The following is an 11,613-nucleotide window of genomic DNA, read 5'->3' on the forward strand; positions in this document are numbered from 1 at the left end:
GTTCTGGATCTATGATGCCAAGGCCGCCCTCTGTCTGGGGGAGAATGACCTGCCAGGCGACCCGAGCTCTGGTGGTGCCGGAACCATCTGAGCCAGACCAAAGGAAGTTCCGCACCAGTCTCCTCAGCTGGGCTACACATGATCTCGAGAAACACCAGCAAGAGGCCACATACCAAGTGGTGGCAAGAAGGACCTGGTTAACCACAAGGGCCCTGCATGCCAAGGATAGTGGAGCCGTGCTTCAGAAGGCTAGCTTCGTCGTATGGAGGCTAGGACCGGTAGGACCGGTAAGAACTACTGAGCCAGCGTGATGTCCAGGCCTACCTGGAATCCCAGGTAACGTGTCGTCTATCCTCTAGGGATCCAGTGAAACCGTAGGAAAATACTCCACTGTGAGCTACCTGCCTCGAGCCTGGCAAGCTCTGCTAGTGCTTGCCTCTTAAGCGAAGATCTTTTGTTGCCAAGTATCATAATAATCTTTGACTTGGCCCATTTATCTATGAACTGAAGATTGGGGGGGTTAGGATACATAGAGCGAATAGCAGCGAGGGTCTCATCAGCCAACCTCTTTGGATGTCTTTGCAGTGGATAAAACAATCTTTGTAATTGTTAGCAATTACAGAGTGCATGAAGGCCATGATGTCCTTTCCCCATGCATCCATCAAGATGCCTCCTATCTGAGTGATGCCATAGAAGATCGTACCATCACTTGAAGGCAGGTCTAAATCATCTGAATCATCATCGTCCCCACCACCACCCCTCCCAAAGCACTGTGTCATGCATCCCCCACCGCTCTCCCTGCTACTACGCCTGCTACCCTGTCGTGTCGAGCTAGTGCGCTGGCCACTCGTAGCTGGAGACTGCACGGGACTACATAGACCACTCGTAGCTGGAGAACCGAGTCTCAACTGCACAAGAGTACGCTGACAGCTCTGCGAGACAGAAGTACCTCCTGACGGCATGGGGGAAGGGGCATAAGATAGTGTGGGGGAAGGGCCATAAGATGGCATGGGGGAAGGGGCTCGGCTATGTAGCCAGCTGGGCTGTGCTGACTCCGCTAGGGTAATCTTAGCTAGTGTGGGGTTGGCGTGGTTTGTAGTCTGTAGTACCGACTCCTGGGGGGTGTTTAGAGTACTCGTCATGTAGATGTATAACTCCCCAGGATTGGGAGGGTGCCCTAAAAGATTATATAACTCCCTAAAAATGGTCTCTCGGAGATCAGGTGAGTTTGAAGAGCTTCCTGGCCACATGATGAACTGGAAAAAGGAAAAAAAGAAGATTACTAATGAGCTGAGAAGAGAAAAAGAAGAGAAAAAGAGAGAAAAATTACCACGAAAAGAGAGGGATAAAAGAGAGGCAAATATAGGAAAAGAGAGAAGAAAAGAGAGGCAAATCCTTTTCTTGGAAGTGAAAGTGGAAAGGGAAAGGGAAAGGGAAGAGGAAAGAGAAAGGAAAGAAAAGGAAAGGGAAGGCAAGAGAAGAGAAGGGAAGGGAAGGGTCTAAAACTGTTGGAGCGCGTCTAATCTCGCGTATAACAATGCGTCTATAGACGCGGCTATCTGTGTCTAAAAACAAACTAGACATGTCTATAGACGTGCTTGTAGATACAGTTTTAGACGCGCTTTGTATAGACACGCTCCGATAGATAGACTCTTCTAAAAGGTGGAAAAGGACATGTGCCCGACACAAAAGCGTAACAGCGATACCAAAATCATTCGTGTCTTGGATACGACAAAGGACGAATCCAAAGAGAGCAACTTCCAAAGAAGATGAACCGTAAAGAGACTTACCTTTGATAGAGGTATGGAAGCTTCTTGTTCTTCTTCAAAGTTGCTTCTCTTCCTTGTTCACCCTCTTCTCCTGTAAGCCTGGAAGTAAGTGTGGGTGCCTTCCTCTTAAGTGTAAGCCTGGAAGTAAGTGTGGGTGCCTTCCTCTTAAGTGTGGACTGTGGATCTAATAATAGCAAAGTAAGCAAGCTGCGCGAAGCTTATGTGAAGAAAAGCAAAGCAAGCGCACTAAAAGTAGATTTGAAAACCATGTCTATAAGTGCATCTAATGGTGCATCTATACATGCATCTAAATACACATGTAATTGCGTGTCTAAATACACAGAGCAGACGTGGTTTTAGACGTGCCTTTAGATGGGCCACAGAGCTTTAAAATTAAATATTTGAATAAAAGCAAATTTTTTTGGGTTGTTTGTTGTTTGTAGGATGTCTTCATCTTCAACAAGTAGCTCCAGTGAGGATGAATCCCTCCGTATCCACCATCGCGAAATGTGGTTGGAGCAAAAAATCAAATGTATGTGTGATCGTCGATGTCGAGGAAACATGTATCGTGCATGCAGGATTACACTAAATCACATCTCAAAGTATGGAGAATGGGATGCAACTGTAAACATGGTAAGTGTTAAAGAGTTAAGGTTGATTGAGATACCTATGGGTGTTCATATGTTTGAGTTATGATCCCATTTTAATTTGATATAGGATGCAATGCCACCTCAATGCCACACTCGCATATGTTGCCCTATGCTCGCCATGAGGAGGCGAAGCGTCGGCGATATGAGGTGGGATCTTCAGGAGGGACTGTTACAGATGCATGGAGTGATGGTGATAGTAGCCCTCCGCCATTACCTCATGAAGCCATGGAGGAGGAGGTGTTTGATGATATGGTGCAGGATTTATATGTCCATCAAGGGAGGGATGATAGCATGGAACAGGATGATCTTTTTATTGCAGCATCGACTCCACTGTTTGAGGGGTGCACATTCTTTATTCTACGTGGCTCCCTTGAGTTACTAAACTTGCAAACCATCTATGGATGGAGCAATGCAAGTTTAAATGCATTACTCAAGTAAGCTTTTGCAAACATGGTAAATTATGCTAGTTTACAAGCACATCCATGCATGTGTCAATGATTGTGTTTTGTTTTGTGGACTACATAAGGATGCAAGAGAGTGTCCTACTTGTGGAGAGGCAAGATATAGAGCATATCTCAAAACTTTGGACGTGCCTCGTAAGGTTCTACGACATTTTCCCATAATCCCTCGCATCCAACATATGTTCAAGTGCAAATCTATTGCAGAGCTCATGTCATGGCATTCCTCCCATCGATCAACCGATGGCAAGTGGAGAACTCCCGTGGACTCTCTTGCGTGGAAGCATATTGAAGACACATGGCCAGGCTTCAAGGAAGAACCTAGGAGCTTGAGACTTGGATTAGGTATGGACGGTGTGAACCCATTTGGTCTAAAAAGCACCTCTTACAGTGTATGGCCAGTGATATTGGTGAACTATAATCTTCCACCCTCTATGCTATTAAGAAAGGACATGTTATGCTGTCCCTTCTAATTCCAGGGAAACATAAAGTCAAAAACCCTGATGTTTATTTGGAGCCTTTGATTGATGAGCTAGAGATACTTTGGAGAGGTATCGAGGTGCATGATGTGAGCAGGCCTCCCTCATCACGAGACTTCAACTACAAAGCAGTCTTGATGTGGACGATGCATGACTTCCTAGGCTATGGCGAGTGTTCAGGTAAGCATTGCACTTCTAAGTTTGAGGGCAAAGGATGTGGCACCTTGACCCACCTTCAACTCTTAATTGCATCTATTGTTCAGGTCTCACTACATCGGGTTACCATGCATGTCCTGTTTGTGGTCCTTCGCTAGTTGCCTCACGGGCAGACGCATTGAATAAGGTCATCTATGAGAATCACCATCGATTTCTCCCACCTGATCATCCTATATATGTTGCCCCTTGGAATGAAGTCCTCCCACAATCACTCACCGTGGGAGATTGGATGAGAATTTGGGACGGTTCCACGACTCCTCCACCACTTGGCATGAGTCGGTAAGGGTTTCTAACTATTGTGTGCTATATTGACTGGTAATAAAGATTGCCCGCTAACACTTTATTTTGTTTAGATACTACATCTTTTATATACGTTCAATAGACCAGAAAGTTGATTGAGAAAATCACTTGGACAAAAGGTTATCTACCATATGAAAGCAATTTTTTATTTCTATTGGGTCATCAGTGAAAACAAGATTTTAGTGCTTCAGCACTTGTGGTTTTAAAAGTAAAAGCCAATGATTCTTCACATATATTAAGCTAGTTCTTATTTAGTGCATCCTTTACTGACCAACTTCTTATTTAGTTCATCGCTTGGTTTGTTTAGTGGAGGAGACATTTCCATGTTCTATTCTCACAGGCCAACTACATCTTATAGTGCATTTGGTGGATGAGATTGCTATATGCGGTACTATACATGCACAATGGTTGTTCTTCCTTGAGCGCTTCATGAAGACCTTGAAGGGCTTTGTGAGACAAAATGCAAGACCCGAAGGTAGCATGGCCAAGGGTCGGTTGGTACAAGAGTCACTTGTATATATTTCTGAGTTTCTTGTTGATGTGGATAGCTCTCTCCCACGACTATGGAGGGATGATGAAGACTTAAGGATGACCTCTATTGTGCCTCAAGGGAAAGGACGCAACAAAGTAATAGACACGAAGTTGCATAATAGTATCAACCTCTTTTGCGTGCTTAATAGTGATGTGATGAAAAGATGGGTGATAAGATACGAGGATGCAAAGGCAAGAAGACAAGAAGAAAGGGCCCTCTTTCGTACACACCACGGATCTCATGTTCCATACCCTCAGTATCTAAGAGCACTTCCAAAGGATATTCATGTGGATTGGCTACTTGATGAAATGGAGAAAGCAGAGAAGGACGAGGGGATGCATATCACAATGGAAGAATGGGAGTATGCTAGGGGATGCATGAGCAAGGTCGGTATATAGAATGTTATGCATAAGCTAGGAGCTTTCAATAATTTAGATTGCTTATTTAATTGATTTTTTCTTGGTGTAGTGCACTATGTTCAATGCTATATGGTGAGAGGGCAAGCATTTTCGAACACAACGGATTGATGATAAGAGAAACACACAAGATTGCGGTGTCATTGCTAGCTTTGAGGGAGCCAATGGAGCCATGGATGATTATTGTGGCATAATCCAAGATATTATTAAGCTTGACTTTCGACGCTTCTTTGTGTATGTTTTAGATGTAAAGTGGTTTAAGGACATGGTGGAAAGAGGCCCTAATGCAACAATCAAATGCCATGCAAGTGGCTTTGTAACTATTGACTCCACAAAGTTTTGGCAAAGTAGGAAGGACACACTAGTACTACCGCAACAATGTGAAGAGGTACTGTACTGCACACATATAAAAATACTCGCTTTTAAATATTTGATGCAAGAAAAATAACATGATTGTATTTGTGTTTGAATTAAGTTGTCTAGTAACCAATGGTGGATAATAATAGATGGTGGCATGTCATACCTATTATGCCACGTTCCAAAGTGATGTATAGTACATTTACTAATATGGAGCGTATGGAGGATGATCATGGCCATGGATGTGATGATGACCGTGATACGAGAGAGGAGGATGATCATGAGATAGGAGATACAGATATTGAGGCCATTACCCATGAGGACGAGCCTACCATTGGTGATGCTGATTTCGATGAGCACATGAGTAGATAGTTTGGCAAGGGTTGATCTCATTGAGGATGAGATTGAACCGTAGCCCCATCATTGATATTGCCAAAACTATTTTACATATTGTCTCATTCTCCTCACCTCACTTAATTCTTGTATATGTGGGCTTGCAAAAAAGCATTGATGTTCTGTTAAAATTATGTGCTTTGGTAATCATGGGCAATGTTTGGAAAGAAATGATGTACACCAAAATCTGACTTTCTGTATTCTCTGGTTTGCATCTATCTACGTGTCTAATTCTCAGTGTAGATGTGCAAATAAACGCATTAATACACGTGCAAATAGATGCACTGATAAACGCGATGTTAGATGGGCCTATATTTTCTTAGATTAGACGCATAATTAGACGTGTTAATAGACATGCAAATAGACGAGTTATTAGATGCGCTTGTAGACGTGCCCATAATTCCTTTACTAAAGCAATGCCTATAGACGTGCCCGCTATTATGCGCATCTACCAAGCGCATCTATAGTTGCTTTGTGTTGTTGTGGGATCATGGCACGAAGGGGAGGGGTTGAGATATGGTGCCATGAGCACATATATTAAAGGGCAAAAGTATGTGATAAGGAAAGAATTAAAGTAGCCACCCTAGGATGTGGACTACAAGATGTGGAGATGATATCCACAAGGAGAGATGTGGATGAGAGGATTCCACATGGTTTGACTATTCTAGAGGCTCTCTCTATATAAGAAGCCTATCATGTATTGTTGAATATAGATTTGCAATAGATTGGTTTATAGTTGCTCATCATCTCTTCCATGGATTTTCTTTTATGCTTTGAGCCTCCATAGTTCTTATGCTCCTCTAGTTGTACTAGGTTTAGCACGATCCTACATTCTTTGACATAACCCACATGGCACAATAGTGTATTGCACGTCGTACATTGCAAAAATTAATAGGGCCACAACTGATGCAATTAAGAATGCACTAAACTAGTCTATCAAATAAAAGGCCCAAGCAAACGAGAGGCCAAGAAAGGTTATAAACACTATATTGAACATGCAGCACATTAGTGCACAACAAGCTTTTTATTCTTAGGGGGGTCACTATGTATAAACCCTCTATATCACGTGCGTTCAAGGCCTATATTTAAAATCCCTTATCTGTAAATTTTTTCATTAATAAAATGTACCCCTTTTCTATACAAATCTGTAAATTTTTTCCAAAACTATTTTAAATAGTCCCTTATGTATATTTATTTATGTAAATTTTAGAAATAAAAAATATCCTTCTATTGAACTCACGTGATAGGGTTACATATGATGAGTGAACCCCCCGAGTTTTTATTTGGCATTAACTTTGCCTCTAAGTAGCAACACTCGAGAGTTTGTCTACATCAATACAAACCTGCCACAAGAACGGGCATTCCTACTCAAAAAAAATTGGCAATTAGAGAAGCTAGACCCTCACAGAAATGACATCTTTTTGATGATATTGTCGCTAAATATCAAAAGAGGCAAAAAATAATTGAAAGTATATGCCTTGCAGAGTATGCAAGTAAGCACAACACACACAAACAAAAGCAACGATAAGGAGAAGAGCAAAGGTAATACGATTCAATAACTTTAATCAAACAAAGGACCCAGAGAACTACTATAGAACAAAGACAAGGAGAAGAGCAAAGGCAATATGATTCAATAACTATAATCAGTCAAAGGAACCAGAGAACTACTATAGAGAATTGTGCATGTTGTACATGCCATTCAAAGACAACGAACACTTGCTTAATAGCAACAACATAACATGGCATGGCATTCACATCAATAACAGGGAAACTATAGATAACAATAAGAAAACCTTTAACAAGACTATACTACCACCTTCAGACCACGAAATAACATCTGAAAGTAGTGCATCCTCAACATCTGAAAGTAGTGCATCCTTGTACAATGAAGGAAATGAATTTACTCGTGATCAGTATGACATAACACTGGACATGAAGATGCTTTCAAGACATAGTATGGTGGCAGTTGACATGACAAAGACATATGAGAGAATACCTAATCAATAATATTATGAACTATTTAGGAATTTGAACAATAAATAGTGGCACATCGTGGATGACATCATGTGTAAAAAAAGAAGGGACAATGGAAGTAAAATACATGTGTTTCTAATTGGGAATGCTAGAACAGAGAAAACATTTACATTAATGTTGATGGTCCAAGCATTGCTATGACACTACTCACACAAAGACATAGGTAGTGATGAAAAACCACAGGCACTGTGCTCCTAGCATACACATGTAGAGCAGCGTTTAATGTTGGTGGTTACACTATACATTTAGCATTACATTTGCCACTCATGACTTCAACATACACATCGCTAGCAACATAAAAATTTCATGAGCTGTCAATATTATATGATAAATTGGATTTGCTTATAATTAATGAAATATCCCTTGTAGGGCAAAACACATTTCATGCAGTAGATATGCATATGCGTAAAATTAAACACAATCATTTAGAACAATTTGGTGGCATAGATGTGATCTTATGTGGTGACCTTTGCCAAGCGAGTCCCACAACAAACACTTGCATTTTCTCAGATAAATCTAACTTCATATCATCTGCACAACAAGTATAGAAAACATACTTCAAATATTACAAACTTACAGATCCAATGAGACAAGATAATATCGAATTCTTGACAATACTAAATAACATAAGGGTAGGAAAACATTCACAACATGCCTTTCTAAACAAATAATATGTGAAAACACCAAACAAGAGAGAGAAAATCCCACATTTGTTGTATACTAAGCGTCTTTGAGCTGCTACCAGGACAACCACATTTACTCAAAGCAATGCAACAAAAAATTACAAATACCAAAGGATCCTAAATGTATAGCAGGGTTGCATTAGCAACTCAACTCAAAATTTGGAATTATTATTGAAGTATGCTCAGGGAATCTTGACATTGAAGATGATATAGTAAATGGGGCAGATGGAATTTTCATGAACTCAAACACAACAACCCAAAAGCCAATAGTATGGATGGTTTTTCATAACATCAAGATAGGCAAAAAAGCAAGATAAAACAATAATCATCTCTATGATCATAGCACATCAACACATTGGACACCCATACTAGGAATCCAACGTGAATTTCAAGTAGGGAAGAACCACCTAAACACTGTAACAAAAACACAATTCCCATTTCAACCAACAACAGCACAAACAATTCATTGATCACAAGGACTATCAATGAATTACCTCACATTTGATCCATCCAACATCTGATCGTATGGACTAGTATATACAGCACTTTCAAGAATTAGTGAGCCTAGAAATCTATTTTTTTGGAAGGAAATTGAAAGCAAGCAAGTAAAAGTTGATACAGTTGTACTACAAGAGATTAAACGCCTTCAAACAGAATCATCTTGGAATTTTGAGCAAATAGACTTCACAACATTAAGTACAAACACAATAAACATCCACCAATCACTGAACATTGCATACTTTAACCCACATAGGCAAGACATAGTAGCAAGTAATAGCCTCACAATAGAGCTATTATATGTTTCCAAGAGACACATGCAACACAAAACGTCAACCTTCACATTGATGGATTCCGATATTATCATAAACAAGAAGGATTAGGAGTTGCCACATATTATAAACCACAACTACAACTTAAAGAAACACATTACATACATAAATAACAAACACAATGCTTGCTAACAAAGTTTGAAACAAGACAATCCAACACATTTAACTTGATCAACTCCTACAAGTTTAATAACAACGAATACAATGGTGACATTAATAAAACCCTTAAAAATCATATTTACAAAAACAAAACTACAACATCCTACATACATTGTTGGCAACTTTAATATCGACCATGGGAAAAAAAATTTAACGCACTCCAACAATTCATTGAAAAGCATCAAATGAATCAAATCATCACAACATCAACAACAGTATATGGGTCAACAATTAACCATATTTGGACTAGCAGATGCTTTAAGGATGCACTACATGGGACAAACTTTGCTTCTTGGTCAGACCATTCAATTGTTTACACAACACTACAAAAAATCATTTAAAGAATTAATAACATAGGGTATAGCCAATGAATAAAATTCAGCTTCTTTTTCTTTTGGCACAAGAAAAGGGAATTTATTGAATGGAAAAGAAAATTACACGCAAATACTGTTAGCTATAGTAGCTTAGCAAGGCTATATTACTCCATTATTGTTGATGATTTATTTCGATTGTGATTACTCCTCTTTTATCTCGCTAAATTAAGACTCCCCTTATTCGGCAACAGTCTTCTCGCATGGTGCCGTGCCACATAATCGCGAAACTTAGTAGGGAGGAAGCGAGGTGGATTCTGATCGTTCACGACCTTGGCGAGAGGTGCAACTATCGTATCCTCAGTTGGCCCGAAGAAAGAGCCGATTGAAACTCGAGCCTTGCCGGCGTTCGTTACCACCCTGTGTTCGACACTCCTATATCTTCCATTCGTCAAGATCTACATTTACCAACCAAAGGCAACCGAGTGAACATAAAACTTTGATCATTTCACAAGCATTATCCACACATGCATAATCCACACTCCTCCACACATGCATTTCAGCACATATGCAAATGTTATCATATCTTCCTTTTTAATACACTTTTCAATACTTTCAATAGCCGAAAAGAAAATCTCTACTTTATAAACCTTCACATCAACGAACATAAACGAAGCAGTTGGCACAAGCCAAACACAGCCGTACCTCCGTCTGATCGCCCAAATTGATGATAAGAGCATCCTTGAGAGGATTGACTGTCACCCACTTGTCCCCTTTTCGGACTTGAAGACCCGGCACTTCGCTTGGGTACAAAATCGTGATACCACTTATATCCGAGTGTCTACTCAGTCCTAACGTCAGAGTAGGGTCTGGACATGGGGGATAGTAGTTCATTGTCATGAGGGCCCGAGGAATTGCAGGGACTTCTCCTTCCAAGTACTCCTTAAGTAAGCCCAAACTCTCAAATATCGCTTTGTACAACGAATTCGCGAGCTTCTCCATTCTTCCAATGTAGTCCTGAAGCGGCTCCCTGAAATGCAGCAACAAAAGGTCTCCGTGTAGGCATAAACGCGGACGCTAGATTCAAGCATGAATGGAGGACACACTTACCAGACAATTTCCGGAGCTTCAGCAAAGCCGTCGAACTCGCCAGGAAAGCGGTTAAATACCAACACGTCTCTCCAGTCCCTGTAGTCCTCATCCTTAGGGTTGAAGCTTGTGGAGAACCTCACCGGGACCCGCAACTCCTCAGAGTAATAGCGCATTCTTTCTTCGGCCGGCTGCTGGAAGAACTTGAGAGCGGCCTGGCGCAGCCGCTCCACAACAGGCGGGGGGATACCGTGATTGACAATCTGCGAGGACCGTTATTGCCAAATGCCACTTAGGGAGATCCGTTTAAAAAAAAAGATCAACATTCAATCATACGCAATAGCGAACGCCAACCCCTTGCACCTCGGGCAATCGATTACAGAGGTCGACCGTATACCCAAATAGAAAATCGCTCAGCAGTTTTTAGCACCTGGAAAAAGCCCCACTCGTCGCATGAACGGCCGATTTCTTCCACGACTTTAGCTCGGCGCTGACTGTCAATGTCGTCTCCCACAAGGTCTGCAAGATCAATAACCGGCAACTCCTCCGAAACTTCCTCGCCAGGGTATGGCCGGTCATTGGCTGCACGGACGTACAGGGACGGAACATGGTTCGTGATGAGACCGTTATCAACCAGCTCCTTGATGCCGACAATTCTCTCTTCAGGCAGGGCGACGGGCGACTCAACAACTGCAGGGGCCATACCGTGAAGGACTACAAGAGAGCTGGGGCGGGGAAGGGACAACGATACCAAGAGCTCGCCGAGGCGGGTATATATACAGGTAGCTCCATCGCTCATTGCTTCAACACGGATTCATCCTGCCACAGCATTAACCTCCCAGCTCTTCTCCGAGGTCTCTCGCAGCATTATATCCTCCTCCTTCGCGTGTGCTCATGAAAAGGCTGCCATGTTGCCAGCGTTTCCAGCTCACGCAAA

At 41.6% G+C, this 11,613-nt stretch overlaps 1 protein-coding gene across 1 annotated transcript; it reads right to left on the reverse strand.

Moving 5' to 3' along the window:
* Positions 1-9,732: 9,732 nt before the first annotated feature.
* LOC147882876 (fe(II)/2-oxoglutarate-dependent dioxygenase 4-like) lies at positions 9,733-11,406 on the reverse strand. The gene is made up of 4 exons (XM_087401116.1): positions 11,107-11,406; positions 10,698-10,939; positions 10,293-10,617; positions 9,733-10,045 (listed from the first exon to the last, which is right to left on the reverse strand). The coding sequence occupies exons 1-4, from the start codon at positions 11,377-11,379 to the stop codon at positions 9,803-9,805; spliced, it is 1,083 nt and encodes a 360-aa protein (XP_087257242.1). The 5' UTR covers positions 11,380-11,406; the 3' UTR covers positions 9,733-9,802.
* Positions 11,407-11,613: the final 207 nt, after the last annotated feature.

Source organism: Dipteris shenzhenensis, chromosome 29 (assembly GCF_047967505.1).
Source record: "Dipteris shenzhenensis isolate YYH24624 ecotype China chromosome 29, Dip_SZ_1.0, whole genome shotgun sequence".
In the NCBI taxonomy this organism is placed as follows: Eukaryota; Viridiplantae; Streptophyta; class Polypodiopsida; order Gleicheniales; family Dipteridaceae; genus Dipteris; species Dipteris shenzhenensis.

What these genes read in the sequence shown, in the direction of transcription:
- LOC147882876 (XM_087401116.1), bottom strand. Translation starts at nt 11,379, where the DNA reads ATGGCCCCTGCAGTTGTTGAGTCGCCCGTCGCCCTGCCTGAAGAGAGA. An exon ending in ACGAGTGGGGCTTTTTCCAG is followed by an intron (nt 10,940 to 11,106) that starts GTGCTAAAAACT and finishes CGGTCCTCGCAG; the next exon opens with ATTGTCAATCACGGTATCCC. An exon ending in ATTTGGGCGATCAGACGGAG is followed by an intron (nt 10,046 to 10,292) that starts GTACGGCTGTGT and finishes TGGTAAATGTAG; the next exon opens with ATCTTGACGAATGGAAGATA.